Below are 18,626 nucleotides of genomic sequence, written 5' to 3'. Positions count from 1 at the left end.
CTGTATATATATATATATATACACACTTAACAAAATTATAAACGCATCACTTTTGTTTTTGCCCCCATTTTTCATGAGCTGAACTCAAAGATCTAAGACTTTTTCTATGTACACAAAAGGCCTATTTCTATTTTAGAAGAAACTTTCAGAGGCCACTTAGAGGCTTTTGCATCTGAACTCATGAATAATGATGCTTATGATGATGATAACAATTTGTACTCAGTATGATAATAATCTTTTATTAGTGGTTTCAGTCAAGTGTATTTATTAATTTTAAACATTCATTCATTCATTTTTGCATAATAGTCGTTTGCGTTGTTAGGCCAAATGACTGAATAAATCATAGTGTCGTGGACTTCATTTCCCACAATGCCTAGCTTTATCCCGCGGGCGTCATATCCGGAAAACCGTACAGTTATAAAGTCCAGTGTGTTTCGTTTCAGAGAAATGTTGATACACTTATTAGAATAAATGCACAAGAGTCCAACAGAAGAACAGGATGAGTGTCTCGTTTTCTTAGATCATCTGGAGAGTTTGTAATTTATGCATGTCAGTGTTTTTCTCGCTGGCAACTTACGTGCAGGTAAATGTTATTCTCAGTTTATTTGCACACATTGAATGAGCGATGGTCATCAAATGAAGCGCTCGTTTATGGACATAAGACATGATCAGTGATAATTAATCGCTGATTTGTTTGATTATCTTCAGATAAATGATCCGGATGCTGTCTTGTGGATGGTAAGACTCACTTTCACCTCAAATGAGAAACATTTCTGCCGCTCTAAAACATATATGTGTGCTCCTTATATAATGCTGTGTTTGTTTCTGCAGGCTGGTTATGCAGTTCCAGCTGGACTGTGTTTTTTGCTTTGCTGTCAACCACAAATAACAGGCAAGTGAAGTTTCTCATGAATCAAAATGAGACGCGATGCTCCCATCTAGTGGAGTAGAAATACACCAAAAAATTACAGGGTTATAAATATAATAAATATTTTTTTACATTCGAGTTTGGTATTGTCTGATAAATAAAATATATATGAAATTATATCATACATCATAAAGACAATGATATGCAATATTTACCTCATTTATTTACCACATAAAGCTCAATGTTTTGCATTAAAAAGACGATACAAATAAATGTACAAACAAATGTATGTATGCAAAACAGTATATTCAGAAGACACAAGACGTGAGTTTCAGTCTGCATGCATTTTTCACATACAAAATGCCACTTCTCAATCGCCATAAGAGATTATGGTAGATTGTAGAGTTATAAATTGATGTTATTACCTTTCCAGAGTCACTATTATGGAGGCGAATGGCTGATCTGCATGTGCTTGTAGCCTCTGCGTTTGGAGTCATTCTGGGCTGGAAACTTTATAAAGAGGGAATTACAGACATTTTCCAGCAAGAGGAAGGAAGGTAACCATTCAGAGGAGTTTTGACCAATATTCTGTTACATTAGGAGAATAAAACCGATTATGTTATCATAACAGAGAATGTTCTGGACTCCTGCTGACGGTTTTCTGGCTGCTGTTGTGTCGGCGTTCAGGAAGGTAAATGCATTACTTTATGATTTTAACATCCGGAAATGCTATTCGGTTGACTGTGACTCGGTATGAATGTTTTTCAGCTGTATTATGGTCATGAATGAGTGTTTGTGTCCTGTAGGAGTTCTGTGGGCTCTGTCAGGATCTGCACTGCTGTGGGAATTACTGTGTTTCCCTTCATCACGTGGATCTATTACTACATGAACACAGAGCTGAGGAAACACTGGCCTGAACACTGTACAACTGCTCTCTGATCAGCCAAAACACTCAAGAAACCACATCTGAACTCTGGATCGGCAGGACATACAGATGAACTCAGCTTTACTGAAATGGACTGATGGACTGGTAATATGATCTTGAATAAATATTTAATAATTCAAACATTGTAGAAATACAAACTCTCCAAACACCAGTGCTGCAAACATGATAATGTTATCTGTTCCCTCAATAGCCTGAATAAAATGAATGTAAATAAGAGTATGTGTGTCATAATGCTTTTAATGTAGATAATGTTATAATGAAGGATCTGATCTGCCATCTGAAGGTTTAAATATACATTCTCATTATTATTGTATGTACATGGTTAAGCTTTGCTTACAGCTGTAATTAGTTTTAAATAAATTAACATCACATATATACAAAGTAAAAGTGTTATGACACAATAAAACATGTTACATATATATACAGCTATTTACAAAACCAAGAAAACAGTACAAATAACAATAACACTGAACTCAGCTTGAGTTCAATGTGATCAAACAGTGTCATTATTGTATTTGAAGCTTTTTACAGTCCATGTTGTTTCAAAGCAGTTTTGCAGAAAACTGTACCTTAATATCTTGTGTGGGATAAATGTGAAATAGTTTTCTCTGATTGTTGACAGTTTGTGATTTCACTGAATCAGACTGTGTTTCCTCCTGATCTTCAGTCTTCAGATCTGTCCGTTCATGGGTTTCTGCTGTGTTCTGCGTTCCCTGTAATCTTTTCACTCGTTTAGATCTCACTGCCTTCTGTGTTCAGGACAAGATATGCCATTTAAACATTATTCATGTAACATCCTCATACTTTTTGAGAATGATGTAGCATGAAGTAAAAAGTCTCCTGATGTTGCAGGTCAGTTTTAATCTCAAATCAGTGCAGTTTTATAATTGATACTCACCTGACAAGACTTCAGACAGTTTGCAATCTCTGTGAGGTCAGAAAATCAGGACAAAAGATATTAGTTTATCTGTTTGAATCTGATCATTATCAGTTAAAATTAAATTAAAGAACTATACTCATTCACTTAGACCTTCACAATGACTTTAATAAGTGCAGCCACTTGGATCTATCTAAATGCTTTTTAATGGTGACTTTGATTGTAATAAGTACAACACACTGTAAAATAAATAAATAAACATAAATTCAACCCACTTCAACTTGAAAACTTCAAATTTATTTGTCATTGTTCATGTGTGTTAAATGCTGTCTGTCTTGTAAGACATTTACTTTCATGGTTTTACACTGTGGTCTTTCAGAGACACTGTGCATGCAGAAGGGAAATACAGCTTGTATAACAGTGTAAATTTGCCGTCCCCTCAAAATAACTCAACACACAGCCATTAATGTCTAAACTGCTGGCCACAAAAGTGAGTACACCCCTAAGTGAAAATGTCCAAATTGGACCCAAATGTCAATATTTTGTGTGGCCACCATTATTTTCCAGCACTGCACTGACAGGCTGACCCCCCACCCCTTCAACCTCTGCAGTAATGCTGACAGCACTCATACGTCTATTTCCCAAACACAACCTCTGGATATGACGCTGAGCACGTGCACTCAACTTCTTTGGTCGACCATGGCGAGGCCTGTTCTGAGTGGAACCTGTCCTGTTAAACCGCTGTATAGTCTTGGCCACCGTGCTGCAGCTCAGTTCCGGGGTCTTGGCAATCTTCTTATAGCCTACGCCATCTTTATGTAGAGCAACAATTGATTTTTTTCAGATCCTCAGAGAGTTCTTTGCCATGAGGTGCCATGTTGAACTTCCAATGACCAGTATGAGAGAGTGAGAGCAATAACACCATATTTAACACACCTGCTCCCCATTCGCACCTGAGACCTTGTAACACTAATGAGTCACATGACACCGGGGAGAGAAAATGGCTAATTGGACCCAATTTGGACATTTTCACTTAGGGGTGTACTCACTTTTGTGGCCAGCGGTTTAGACATTAATGGCTGTGTGTTGAGTTATTTTGAGGGGACGTCAAATTTACACTGTTATACAAGCTGTACACTCACTACTTTACATTGTATCAAAGTGTCATTTCTTCAGTGTTGTCACATGAAAAGATATAATAAAATATTTACAAAAATGTGAGGGGTGTACTCACTTCTGTGAGATACTGTATATATAAAGCATTCCTGCAGCTCAAACAGTAGATCATGGCACTAGTAATGCCAAGATCATGGGTTTGATTCCCAGGAATGCATGAACTGATGAAATGTAGCTATACCTTGAATGCAGTATAATATAAGCACCTTTAGATAAATGCATCTGCCAAAAACATAAATGCAAATGGAATGATAAAGCAACACTAAAGCAAAGCAAAAATTGGGTCAAATTCAGTTTAGCTACTAAAGGTATGCAGAAAATATCCCTATACTGACAGTCATCACTGAAATCATTAAAATAAAATAAAAAACAACTGACCACAGGACACGGATGCTTGGCCAACTGTAAGACTTCTCTATTAGATGTTCTGAGCATTTGAGGGTGCAGTTGTGTAAGATTTGTATCTACCAATTTTGGATTATCCATTTGAATATGTAAATACAAGAAATACCTATATATACAGTGGGTACGGAAAGTATTCAGACCCTCTTAAATTTTTCACTCTTTGTTATATTGCAGCCATTTGCTAAAATCATTTAAGTTAATTTTTTTTCCTTATTAATGTACACACAGCACCCCATATTGACAGAAAAACACAGATTTGTTGCAGATCTTATCTTATTTGTTAGTTTTTGTCATTATCATGATAAACTAACAGCTGGTTTACTAAAACTACAAATCATAGACTGGGAGGAAAATAGGATACAGAGACTAGCTATGGGAAATGTTGGAATGCAGAAAAAAATGCTGAAAGCTGAACAGATCATCAACAAGATATGTTAAACATGTGACAAGTAAAGCAGAAGAGATTAATGTAAAGCTACTCTGAAAATATGTATAACACACCACACACGCATTGGTCAGTTAAATGATGTAAATAAAAAAAAGAATCATACATATAGGCATATATTAATTCCAAGCATCTGTACAGAAGCCTAGATCAAAGTTTTTAAGCTCATGAGCAAGTTTGAATAGATTTAAATAGGACAATTAATTATGTGCCTTGTCCAAATCAGCAATAACATTTAAAAAGTGCCTACTAGAAGTGACACTGTAGTGAAGCGATGGCAGATGTTTATCATTAAATTAATATTTGCAGTTTAAATAAAATTTTCTATTTTATTTTATTGTTTACTGTGTTCAAATTTTTATATTTTAATAAATAGGTTTTAAACTAAATCTTTTTTTTTAGAATAAATTATGAACCACTTAAGTTTATTTGTATTTTTAAAATATGTGATGTCTTACCTGAAGGTCTTGTTTATTTGTCAGCTTGTCTTTGCTTTTGCATCTTTCTGTGTTGAGAACAAATTAATATTTTAAATGAAAAATGAAAAAACGGGAGACCATAAGTGATTGTAAAAATATATCGTTCAGTCATGAAACTCTAGATGGCACAGGCTGACTGGTTGTTAATGTAACTGATGATATTCAGAGAGTTAAACGACTTGGCACAAACTGATTGGTTCATGCTGCATATGCAGCCAATGAGCTTACTGCCTTGCATTTATATGGCTGGCTAGCATTCACTTGAGATTCCTGCAGCGTGCTTTCAGAGTTCTCTGAAACCCTCCAGATCTGCTATGGGGTTATTTTATATGCTGTTTTGTGCAGCAGCAGTATGTCTTAAATACTCACGGCACCGTATCACAGTATGCATTGGCAGTAGTAAGTTCCTGTACTTGCTTGCAGCAGCAGCAATAATCTACAACTACAGCAATAACTAAAAATAGCAGCAGCAATTCAGCAGCAGCGTAGCAGATCTGTTCCGCCAAGACCAAATACATTAACACTGTCATATTCATCATCATGCTAAAATGTTCCGAGAGTTGTCATGATTGAAATAAGTTTATTCAATAATGTCAGTTGCACAAAGCAGCACAAACTCAGCACAAAGTGTTGATATATCATGCAAAGACCACAGCGAATTACTGCTTCACAACATCATCTGGTGACGCTGAAAACCTTTAGGTGGAGACATTCACTTATTCCTCTAACTTGAGAATAGATACAACATACAACATAACATTCAACAACAGAATACAAAGAGCAAAGAACAATCAGAAATGGTAAGTAATAAGTAATACACAGAATAGAGTAAATATTACTGTATATACATGAGAAAAACTATGAAATAAACATGGACATAACAAATCAAGAATAACAGATGTATGTTCATGCTCATGAAACTGCACATACTGACTGTTATTATAAACTCCAATGAGATCCCTCAGTCCTTCTACATTCTGGGTGACACATGACTGATCTAGTCCAAAAACAACTTAATATCTGGTCCAATAAAATAACTTGTTGGCCGATGGTTTGTTCAGGTCCTATAGATTTGGACTGATGAAATCAGACTGTTAAGGATCCTGAGTGTTTGTGAGTGGCTTTGAAAGTTTGGACTTTCTCATCTCTTCTAGTTCCTTTTGGATCTTATAGACCTTCTCGGCCAGTAAGTGGTAATATTCATCCTGAACACAAGACATTTAGACATAAAAACAGGACAAAATCACCAAATAAAAATAAGGTTGAGGCATCATGAAATCATGGTTCAAATTCAGGCTTTTCTAGTGTAAATAAAGGCAAAAATAATAATAAATCAGGCTGAAATGTGGCATGAAAGCTTATGTGGTTTACCCTGCTGTTGGCAGACTCATAGAAGTCCCCTTCAACTCTACATGCGTAAGCAACCAAGTTCCCCAAGCGTCTGTCCTGCAGTGCTGCAGGGTCTGGGTTGGGGAATATGGCTTGAACCCTACAAGAGCATTTAAGAAATTGAAAAATGCTCAAAAACAACCAAAGACACCCATTATGATGAGAGACAGCTCTTCTTGAACTCACAGCTTGTGCACTAGATGATTCCTCAGGTCCTGAGTGATGTTCTCATGCCAGGACTTCTTCACGCCAGGTAGTGACAGCGGTACAGATGCAGAAAGGTTCCCTGTGGAGGATTAACATTTTAGAGGGATCTTTCTTTCCTCCATTACACTCACTGAAATGATCAGACAAACTACATTTACTTATGGACTAGAAAACTGATGCACTTGTGTGCAGAGTAATTAAATGGTCAATTTTATTCAATATAATGCCAGATGAGGTTAGTGATTAAGGTTAATGATGAATATTGTGCATGCCGCTGCTTGTAATATATATATATATATATATTCGGGACGAGAAGCACCGATTCGCACAATCGCATGTATCGCACACCGGACGCGTCGCCACCAGATGGCGCTGTTTTCGACACTCTCGACGCTTTGAATCTTTTCCCGGAACAGTCAGGGAACAACATGTATTTCCCTATTCGTGGCATAAATATGTTCAGTTAATAAGAAGGAACGCCAATACAATTCTTCTTTGGATTCGAATTCCAAGATGATCCCGGAAGTGTCGTCGTCGAGTGTTTGTTTGTGAACCGCTACGCGATTTAAAAATCAATGTTCTGCTTGAAACGTTTTACAAAATGATACTAATGTATATGCTTTTCAGTCGCGAATTCTTTTGTCGTTCTGATCTGTAACTTTTCAAAAATATTTGATGGGCCTGCTCAACAGTCACACTTCACACAAGGAAGTAAAATAAGTTCGAAGGCGTTTCATCTTCCCTTAACCTGGGTAAAATAACGACATAAACTCTTTCAAATCATTTTCTATTTAACCAGCGTGTACTTACAGTTTTGCAATAATTCCTCTTCAAATGTAAAATCCATTTTGCTTGCCAGAGAGCGTCCTGCGCAGAGGAAGAAACAGTCTATGGGAACAAGAACCGATAGCACTTCTTGCTCTTGTTGAGACCCCAGGGGACCCGTGACAAATGTGGGGGGAGCCAACCATTTCTAGTGAAGCCCTCCTGCTTCAAAGCAGCTGCACGAGTAATGTTCACACAGAACCTACAATGTCTGAAGAAATACCCCGTATCTCATAGCAAAGGCTAGATAATGCTCATAGCATGAACTTGCTGGAGCTTTAGCAATTAAAAGACCCTTACAGCAATCTTTGCATATGCTGTATATATAAATACACACATATTTAGGCTGTAAATCCACTTTATATTTAACTGATCTTCTTATGCCCTATAATCCATCTGGCTCTTTAAGGTCACAAAACTCTGGAGTTTTAGTAGTACCTAGGATATCTAAGTCCACTAAAGGAGGGAGACCATTTTCCAATCTGACTCCCAAACTCTGGAATAGTCTTCCTGATAATGTCCGGGGCTCAAACACACTCTCTCTGTTTAGATTAAAGACACATCTCTTCAGCCAAGCATTCGCATAATGAATCTCAATCTCACCCTTGTTCCCATTTAGATCAGATAAAAGTAATTTTTTGTTTGTTTGTTTGTTATGAACAGCAGCTCCGCTAATTAATTTCTATCTACCTTTCTGTTTCTACCCTGGGATGCCCATCTCGAGGTATCTAGAGATTACACCAGCTCCAGCGTGGATCCAGACTCATAAAAACTTCTGATGACCCCAACACCTGTGAAGAGATGATGCTGACCCCTGCGAGGACCCCAGATGACGCCAACTTGAATCGACATGCACAGCTGCCAAAATGTCTCTATATTGTAATCATTATGATCACACTTGTATCTGAATGCTGTACAGTTGCTTTGACACAATCTGTATTGTTAAAAGCACTATATAAATAAAGGTGACTTGACTTGACTTGTAATAATCGCATTAATGAGCTTCTGCCTGATATGAATTCATGTTAGCAAGCTGTATGATTCTATTATCTTGAACTGTTCATTTGTCAAATGAACATTACTTGGACACATTCACTTCTGCTTTGTAATGTAGACACATGCATTTTCTGTAAAGATGCTTTGAAACAATGTGTATTGTGAAAAGCGCTATACAAATAAATTTGAATTGAATTGAATTCAGCTTGCATCTGAGAGTCTACAGAGCAGTTTGTCTACAGAGTGACATCCTCACCCACAGACAGACAATCAGATCCTGATACTATCAAATGCTCTGAAAGAATACAAAAAAGTGAAATACCAGAGGAAAAAACTATCAAAGAGTTATCCAGAACTGTGTAATGGATCAGAATTACATCCAAACTTACCAGCAACTTTTTTTTAAAGCAGTATCACCACAGAGGATCGGGTCGGACAGCAGGAGTGACTGAAGTGTTTTTGCACTGGGGCTCAAAGCTAAGACTAGATTATGATTGAAGGTAATACATCTGAGTTGTATATCACCATGGTATTTCATTCTACAGAAATTTACAAAATAGAAACAGTTGCAGCCTAGTAAGAAACTGGATTGTGGTCTCACTGAGATTGACCAGTAAAACTACTGAAACCTGGGCACATCAAGTAGAACGATTTCTTTTTCAGAAATGACGAACTTGAAGACTTCAATAGAAAGCACTCTCAGCATTTATTGCTATTACAGTTACACAAACTTAAACTAGCAATTCAGACACATAACTGACAGAACACTTAATTTCCAGTTCATTTTAAACATTGCATAAATACGTTTTGATATATTTAAATTTGGTTCAATCAATTGTGTTACTTTACCACTATTAGTTGAAATAGTAAATAATGCCTGATCACTGCCCAACCTTACATATGCCTTCATACTGACTTAAAAAAATATTGAATTTAATAAAGAAAAACAGACTGACATTTTCACACACCTTGGTACTTAAAACCCCAAAGTATTGCAACTGGTGAAAGACAACCAAACAGCTTGTTGATCTTTACAGCTGAGGTTCTCATGGATTTACGGAGCGAACAAAGTGTGGAAGAGTCTGTTTCTCATGTCTCTGTGAAACATCAGAATCAGGTGCAGACAGATTCTCCATGTACTGTATAAATCTCTGGTGTACTCTGTGTTTTTGAAAGAAACAAGAAGAAACTGGCATCTATACAACTGAACACATCTTTTAAAGCCTTATACTGCAGATCAGCCTAAACATTGTAACATGATAATAATTACATTACCCTGAGATGAAATCTGCATCATTGAAGTCAGTTCCCTTGTTTACATATAAATCTGTGACAGGAAGCATAATTAAAAAAGAACTATAGGCTTCATATATACAGCTGCATTGAAAGAAAGAAACCTGCACTTACCCAGGCTTAATCTTCACTATAGGACAGGAGGCATTAAAGAAAAGAAAATTATTTACATGACATGTTACATTTACAATCATGTAAATATTTAATATTATCAACATTTAGGATGTTGACTAGCTTTAGGAAAATTAAAACCACAGTGAGTAAATCAGGTTGTGTTTACACTGTATGCACAATTTAGATATTTTGGCTAAAATGGCCCACTTGTTTTCATAAAGTATCCTACTAATAATAAAATTTATTAGGGCGGTCATTTGAATACAATTTTTTGTGACTAATTAAATATTTTTTTAGTTAACATAATGCATTTAATATATCAATTTTAAAGACAGAAAAATGTGGTGGTAACCCTGCTTAAAGTTATTGTGAAACACCTTTGCCGAGAGTTAAAAGCATGAGCGTAAAGTGATATCTGTAGCACACTGTATACACTAATTTACACTTTAAACTTGGCATTGTGTACTATAAATATTGTTGGTTCGTCTTTAGCTCTTTAAGTACCTGTTTGGATGGATTTTTTTGGCTGTTTTTTACTGAGCCATATAACTTTTTAATAAACCGAACACAGATTTCACCAAAATACATCAGTCTGGCTCATTATTTATTATGTTAATATTCATTGAGTCATACATTTGACAATCAGATTAATTTAATCAACTGAGTCTATTTTAAAAATATATTAGAAGATACTTACAGAAAGCACATATTTGTAAAATCATCCAATATAAGACAAAAACACATTCAGAGAGAAATACTACGACTCTCAGATCCTTCACGACATGCTCACCATTTCCTAAGAATTACAATTAAACTACTACATATGAAAACAGAAACAAAATTAAGGCATTGGAAAACGAAAAGGTCAAGCAATGTTTAGTAATTGCACTGTAATTTGTTGTGTATATTTCCTAAAGACACGGTGTATTACAGTGTGTTAGATTAGATAACTCTCTATGACTTAAAAATATTACAATCACTCACGTGCTTTCAGGATCAGTTCTGCTGTCAGTGTACCAGAGTTCAACAAAACAAGACCAACTGCTCCAAACATGAACATGATTTTATGACAGAGAGACACTCACACACACACACACACACACACACACACACACACACCCACACACACACACACACACACACACAATTTAATCAACTGAGTCTATTTTAAAAATATATTAGAAGATACTTACAGAAAGCACATATTTGTAAAATCATCCAATATAAGACAAAAACACATTCAGAGAGAAATACTACGACTCTCAGATCCTTCACGACATGCTCACCATTTCCTAAGAATTACAATTAAAATACTACATATGAAAACAGAAACAAAATTAAGGCATTGGAAAACGAAAAGGTCAAGCAATGTTTAGTAATTGCACTGTAATTTGTTGTGTATATTTCCTAAAGACACAGTGTATTACAGTGTGTTAGATTAGATAACTCTCTATGACTTAAAAATATTACAATCACTCACGTGCTTTCAGGATCAGTTCTGCTGTCAGTGTACCAGAGTTCAACAAAACAAGACCAACTGCTCCAAACATGAACATGATTTTATGACAGAGAGACACTAACACACACACACACACACACACACACACACACACAAAAACAAACAAACCACTAACACACACACACACACACACACACACACACACACAAAAACAAACAAACCAAATAGTTGCTCTAATACATTAAACAATTGTTACCACTGAACACTATATTTGTATGTTAATTTTAGTAGATTTCTTTTCTATGTTCTACTATAGAATTGTATTTATATTCTATTGCTTTAACAGAGTTAAGAGGGTTTTTTAATACATATTGGGTAAATCAAGAAATTTAGAAATAAAGTGAATCATATTGTCAGCAGTCAGTAATTACATGCATTTGATCCTTGCTGGCTCATCTCGGTCTGTTGTTGTTGTCTCTGTGCTTCTGAATGTTCTGCCTCTGTGTAAAAACAAAAATGAAATCACATTCAAAAGGTCAAAAGAACAAATAACATGTTCACTTACTGATAATATGACACTATACTGTGCCTGCTACATCAAACATTAAGTGTAAAAAAATTAATTGTTGAAAAAAATATGGTGAAAATATTTGAAGCATCAAGGCATGAATTTGGTTAGGATACATTTCAGAGTTTATAATTACATTTAGATGACATTTCAGTAGCACTTCTTTTGGCCAACAAAGGTGACAGTGTGTGCAGTATAGAAAGTACAAAACATTGTCAGGGTAACTAAAATAAGAATTAATTATCACAGAATTAAAGAATAATTACTAATGAGATCCATGTGTATATTCAGTTAATCCTCAGTCTTGCTCATGTGATAAAAAAAATGTTCTAAAATGTATACTTGATATTAAACTCGCAGAAATTTGATTCATACATTTTGCTTTCATTATATTTTATATATAACTTGTAAAATGTATAACAGTTATCTCATTTCTGACTTTCATAACACCATAGTATGCTCTTTTATAATTACAGAGTGTGGTTATAAAGGACATGCATTATGATGGATATTACCAATAACATAATCTCGGTCTTCAAAGGCCACCATAATCCTCAGAACTTCAAGAAATACAACCATAAAGGTCCACTGCAAGTATTCTGTCAATTAAAAAGAATGTATTTCTGTTCACCACAACATATTTAACTTTTTCATGATTCCCTTTATTAAAAATAAATAAACTGATAACACTTTAGGGACCAGTTCTCACTATTAACTAGTTGCTTATTAGCATGAATATTACTAGCATATTGTTTATCAGCCTTATTCTGCATGACCATATTCTGGATCCCTTAATCCACCCCATACCTAAACTTACCAACTAACTATTAATAAGCAGCAAATTATGAGTTTGAGGCAACAGTCATAGTTAATAGTTAGTTAATAGTGAGAATTGTTCCCCAAACTATAGTGTGACAAAAAAGGTAAGTAGCATACCTTTCTCTCTTCCAAATATGCATACATGAACATAGACCACTAGGATGCTATATAATGTTATCACTAATTTCCAGAAGCTAGCTGTGGAAAAAACAAACCATCACAGTTCACATAATACAACTAATCTCAGATTTGATAGCTGAATTGAACATTTGTAAATCACTGTTGAGCAAATATTATCCAACAGCATAACATTCATAAATCACAATTTTTTTACTTTTAATATTACTGAATTTAACTACACATTCGCAATAACATGCACTTACTTCGCATACACATAAGCAGTATTGCCTGAACCATTGGCGCAGCTAGAAAAGCTAAAAACAAGATTACAGGTCAATTTTCAATTCAAACAAGGTAATAGTACATAATGTCATGATTGCTCAGAAGACAACATACATGCTAGAATCAAATAAAGAGTCTATTTTCAGTTGCTTCATTAGTGTCATTAATGTAGTTTTTGTAAGTATTGCTCATTACTGTATTCATATTACTGTATTTAATAATCTAAGTGTGAAGGGAACTGTACTCAGGTGCAACTTACCTGGACTGGGAAGTCCAAATAAGGAAATCAGTAGGAAGAATTGTGCCAGAGACAGAAAATATAACCAGACCCACTTCACATGCATCCTGATAAAACCTTAAAAATAATAATAAAAAATGAACGGATGCTCATCACATCTTTTCTCATATAACAGAACTCCAATTATGAAAAGGACCATGTTGCTCATCACAACAGTAAGGATAACATTTGTTTGCTGGTTAAATGTGTGAGCTTTAGCTTCAAATGGTCAAAGAAAAGATCAAAATCTACACTGTAAAAAATGATTGTGATTTTAACAGTAAAAGACTGTAAAAATGCTACAGTAAAAACCTGTTAACTGGTTAACAGTAAGTTTCCATACTATATTCGTTGAATAAATGTAATTACATTTAATGTGATTTTCCAGTAAAATACTGTTAAAAATATGGTTTTTGGAAGTGAAAAATAAAAAGTAATTGTATAATTTATGGTGAAAAAACATAAATTGACACTCCCAGAATTCCCATCATGACACTTCATATTTGAGGTTTTTCTTATCAGTTGTGTACACTAGGATTTATTCTTACATCTAATGTTGTTAAATTAATGTTTATTGTATTATTTCAGTATCATGTGTGTCACCATGATGGGGTTTAGTGTTAGTGTGAATGACACTGTGCACCTTCTATATACAGTATAAGTATTGCCCTCTTCAGCTCGTAGAAAAGCTGTTTGTGATGAGCTTTGGTTCATCATGTGACTCTCTCGTCACCACCAGTTTTTGGTGGTTATCAGTACATTACAATGGTTCAAAACAGATATTAGTACTTCAACATGTTGGTTTATTAACATTACATCAGTTTATGAAATACGGTATTTTATTGTAAATTTAAGTTAAGTCTGTAAAACCTAAAATGTTGCTACCATATTTTTTACGGTGAAGTTCTGGCAACCACAGCTGCCGGTATTTTACCGTAAATGTCACAGATTTTTTTTTTTTTACAGCTCATGTAAACTATATGCTCACTCCCTTTCCTTACTTTTCTTCTCTTTGCTGTTCCTCTTTTTCCTGCACTCTCTTTTTTCTCAGCCTTCTGGAGCTTTTGTTTTTTTACTCAGCCTGACACTTATATATAAGCTATACCAACTTGTGAAAACAAATAATTCAGAAACTCTTACCTCTACTCAAAATGAAAGAGAACAGCACAACACATCCATAGAACATTCCACAAATGATGCGCCATGCAGAGTTCTTATGTGCAGACTTTATCCAGGCATCTATCAAAAACACTGCCAGAAGAACAGATCAAAATTAAATGCAAAAAAAGTAAATAAAAAAATAAAAATATATAAAAATGACAAGTGTAACTGCAAGAAAATGATAGACCTTAAGAATGAGTGAATTGTGCAATGTTTGTCAAACAATTTGTCGTTTTGATTAAATAAGGCTGTTCTAATGTATGTGGAGATGTATGTGTGCAAAAGTACCTAATCTTATTTCAGAATGATGAACATCCCCCCATATTTTAAATCCTCACCCCCATTGTTATTATTAAAGCACATTAAAAGGTATGAAAGGCAGATTGTGCCCATTTTATATGAAGTAATGAAAAGCTTGTCCCCAAATTATGTGTCAGAAGTAAAAACAGAAGTGATTTGATTATGATTTTAAATGTTCACAATGGCAATGCAAAAAAAAAAGCTGCCAATATTAAAAAAGTATGTGAAAAATAAATAAATTTTTATTTTCCTTCTCAATGCTAAAGCAATAACCATGACACAAATAAAAAATCTAAGTCCTACGTAAAAACGTGCTATTATGGGCTCTAAAATGTGCTGCTCATGCAGTATGTTTGAATCCTGTGTAAACACCTAATACTTATCAACATTAATTATAGTTCCAGTCCAACTATCCATAGCCCATTTATTTATTCTTGTAGCTCAAACTGTAGAGTATGGCTAGCAATGCTGATGTCAAGTTTGATTCCCACGGAAAGCATAAACTGATCAAATGTACACCTCACATAATGAAATGTAAGTCACTTTTGATAAAAGCATCTGGTAAATGCATGAATGTAAATGCTTTCTGTTGTGCACCTCCTCAGACTCTCTACCTCTTTTAAACAGTGAGGCCCACCTACTGATTATAATAGAAGTTACATACTGGATGGCTTTGAAAATGAAATTGTAAAATAAAGAAAACAGAAAATTAAAACTAAACTTTACATTTTAATTTAAATATTTGCTTTTTCAATTTAATATTGACAGTCTAGTCCCAATATTGTTGTGAAAATGATTTGTCAATTAATTTTCAAAAAATTAGATGGTTTATGTTTTTTTTTCTGCTAATTTTATCATTTCAACCTGGCAGTCTGCCTTTCAGGTGTTATAATCTATCTATCTATCTATCTATCTATCTATCTATCTATCTATCTATCTATCTATCTATCTATCTATCTATCTATCTATCTATAATGGAGTAATGTGGAATAAATGCCCTACAAGCAGACAGATATCATTTACATTTGTGAAATGCTTTTAATTGCTTTTAATGTGAGAATAATGTCCATGACTTCTGCTGTGCAAAATTCGGATTTACCCACCTGAATAAACAACGACTGTGGAAATAGCTAATTCTCGTTTTCTACTTGAAAACTTGATCCATGTTTTAAGGTTGTCTGTAAGCACACAACATTACACCCAATTAATATTTTATTATAAAGCTTAACAATGTTTGTTTGTTCTGTCCTGCTTGAGTAAATTGTATCCCCCTCTGTTGGCAAACAGACAAATTTTAAATATTCTTATTCCCAAAATATCACATATTAATGCATGGTCTCGAGTCACCCTGAATTCCTCGATTTTAAAAATCTAGTGTAGCATCAGTTCTGGCAGGTCACGTTAGTCAAGCTCGCATCAGCTGACTCTCAGCTGATCCCCATCAACCTATGGGAATACGACACCTATCTAAGCATTCATATATAAGGTCCCTCAGTATTATCAGCAGTTTTCGCATTAATTACCCTCCTCCATCCCCAACTCCTCCTTTGTTAGTCAGGATTCAGCCTTCTGATTCTACTTTGAATCAGACTAATTCTAAAATGTGTACATAACATTATTGAACTTTAACAATATCTGCAATACATTTATGTTGGTTCTGTTCTGTTTACCCTGGGGGGGTTATTGCTGCTCTCCCTGCTCTCATCTATGCTAGGCTGCATGGATGCGCAGGGAGTTCTTGCCCAGAACGGAACCATACCGCCAATCCAAACTGTATGCTAATTGTCAATCATCTTTGACGATAGTGGTCCTGACAGAAATGTGTTGTCTCCATGTGTTCACCTTGAGTCAGGCATAGAAATCTTAGCCTCATTTCAATATTTTACATCATGTATTTAACTGACAGCATTAATCTCTTAAAATATGTCAAGTCTTAAAATGTCATCATCAACATATTTCTCACTGAAAAAAATAAAATATTTAGATTGTAAACATACCTTGAAGATAATTTAAATAAGACAAAGCCCAAATCAACATTAAAGACCTCAGAATATTAAGAGCACAGCAAGTGATGGTCTCATTCAGAAGTTCTGGAACAGAATATTAAATGATGGGTATTAGATGACATGAGACAAAAAACTTTTCTCATCATGAAAAATTAGCACTACATTACAACACTTAGAAAATCTGACATATTCTTAATATTGTTCTGTACATAATTACAATATCTAAGATGCTAAACTACTGTACTGCACTCACCTTCAGTAAGAACCCAGAAGATAAAGGCAAAGAACATACAGATGTTTGGATAAAAGACCAGAGAAAGCTGAAGATTCCTGATTGTTCTGCTGGTGACTGGAAGATGTAAAACTATCCCAGTTAAATGAGACACTTACAGATACACATACAGAGTTAAGTACCACAAGTGAGAACAATTCTCTTCCAAACACACCTGTGTTATTTGATCTGCAGTAGATCAGACAGCAGAGCAGAAGCACAGCTCCACATCCAGCAGCAAAACAGAAAAATAACACGTCTCCATGTGTTCACCTTGAGTCAGGCATAGAAATCTTAGCCTCATTTCAATATTTTACATCATGTATTTAACTGACAGCATTAATCTCTTAAAATATGTCAAGTCTTAAAATGTCATCATCAACATATTTCTCACTGAAAAAAATAAAATATTTAGATTGTAAACATACCTTGAAGATAATTTAAATAAGACAAAGCCCAAATCAACATTAAAGACCTCAGAATATTAAGAGCACAGCAAGTGATGGTCTCATTCAGAAGTTCTGGAACAGAATATTAAATGATGGGTATTAGATGACATGAGACAAAAAACTTTTCTCATCATGAAAAATTAGCACTACATTACAACACTTAGAAAATCTGACATATTCTTAATATTGTTCTGTACATAATTACAATATCTAAGATGCTAAACTACTGTACTGCACTCACCTTCAGTAAGAACCCAGAAGATAAAGGCAAAGAACATACAGATGTTTGGATAAAAGACCAGAGAAAGCTGAAGATTCCTGATTGTTCTGCTGGTGACTGGAAGATGTAAAACTATCCCAGTTAAATGAGACACTTACAGATACACATACAGAGTTTGTGTACCACAGTACCACAAGTGAGAACAATTCTCTTCCAAACACACCTGTGTTATTTGATCTGCAGTAGATCAGACAGCAGAGGAGAAGCACAGCTCCAAATCCCAATTTTATCCTGAGATTCGGAGCCCAATTACAGATTAAAAATGACTTCAGAAAGATTGTAGCATCATTATGTTACTTTTACACAGAGATTAGTAGGTCTGTTGGTAAAATCTGTTGACTTTAGCAATCGTTGTTAGATTATATGCCAATGGTTAAACAAAATGTTAGCAAAATCAAACTGTCATGGTTATGTTCTGTTTTGGTTCTGTTTCTGCCTCCACATTTCCCTGAGTCCCCTCCTCTATTAATTTCCATGGTTTTTGATTAATTTGCTCGTTAGTCATTATTAGTTAAAGTCCCATGAAATCAAAATTAAAGTTAGTATCAATATGTTAGTCTTAAGGTTATCTATAAGGCAGTGTGCTCCAAAACAGTGACAACATTCGCGTTTAG

The 18,626-nt window shown here is 34.9% G+C and overlaps 1 protein-coding gene, 3 long non-coding RNA genes and 1 pseudogene across 5 annotated transcripts in view; 1 reads left to right on the top strand and 4 right to left on the bottom strand.

Annotated features, from left to right (window-relative positions):
- tmem220 (transmembrane protein 220) overlaps positions 1 to 2,295 on the top strand; it is a 19,491-nt gene extending 17,196 nt beyond the window's left edge. Inside the window, exons 1-6 of one of the 2 annotated variants that reach the window (XM_016256975.1) lie at positions 383 to 583; positions 709 to 738; positions 832 to 892; positions 1,302 to 1,425; positions 1,500 to 1,559; positions 1,675 to 2,295. In XM_016256975.1, the coding sequence (XP_016112461.1) occupies positions 548 to 583; positions 709 to 738; positions 832 to 892; positions 1,302 to 1,425; positions 1,500 to 1,559; positions 1,675 to 1,807 (444 nt within the window). In that variant the 5' untranslated portion in view covers positions 383 to 547 and the 3' untranslated portion in view covers positions 1,808 to 2,295. Of the gene's footprint in view, positions 1 to 382; positions 584 to 708; positions 739 to 831; positions 893 to 1,301; positions 1,426 to 1,499; positions 1,560 to 1,674 lie in introns of those variants that run through there. The other variant, XM_016256974.1, reaches the window with a different exon arrangement.
- A 3,464-nt stretch (positions 2,296 to 5,759) lies between these two features.
- Positions 5,760 to 7,065, bottom strand: LOC107570715 (uncharacterized). Its single transcript, XR_001607072.1, has 3 exons — positions 6,772 to 7,065; positions 6,568 to 6,685; positions 5,760 to 6,401 (listed from the first exon to the last, which is right to left on the bottom strand). It is a non-coding gene; the product is annotated as an uncharacterized lncRNA (long non-coding RNA).
- A 2,703-nt stretch (positions 7,066 to 9,768) lies between these two features.
- LOC107570717 (uncharacterized) lies at positions 9,769 to 11,094 on the bottom strand. The gene is made up of 4 exons (XR_001607074.1): positions 11,005 to 11,094; positions 10,718 to 10,816; positions 10,021 to 10,031; positions 9,769 to 9,940 (listed from the first exon to the last, which is right to left on the bottom strand). It is a non-coding gene; the product is annotated as an uncharacterized lncRNA (long non-coding RNA).
- Positions 11,095 to 15,975: 4,881 nt separating this feature from the next.
- The window catches only part of LOC107570708 (butyrophilin-like protein 2), a 6,516-nt pseudogene continuing 3,865 nt past the window's right edge, over positions 15,976 to 18,626 (bottom strand).
- LOC107570718 (uncharacterized) lies at positions 17,739 to 18,233 on the bottom strand. Its single transcript, XR_001607075.1, has 3 exons — positions 18,176 to 18,233; positions 17,974 to 18,069; positions 17,739 to 17,804 (listed from the first exon to the last, which is right to left on the bottom strand). It is a non-coding gene; the product is annotated as an uncharacterized lncRNA (long non-coding RNA).

Source organism: Sinocyclocheilus grahami, unplaced genomic scaffold (genome assembly GCF_001515645.1).
Source record: "Sinocyclocheilus grahami isolate Dianchi unplaced genomic scaffold, SAMN03320097.WGS_v1.1 scaffold1496.1, whole genome shotgun sequence".
Classification (NCBI taxonomy): domain Eukaryota; kingdom Metazoa; phylum Chordata; class Actinopteri; order Cypriniformes; family Cyprinidae; genus Sinocyclocheilus; species Sinocyclocheilus grahami.
Note: the sequence above shows the minus strand (reverse complement) of the source record. Positions and strands in the feature narration are given on the sequence as shown.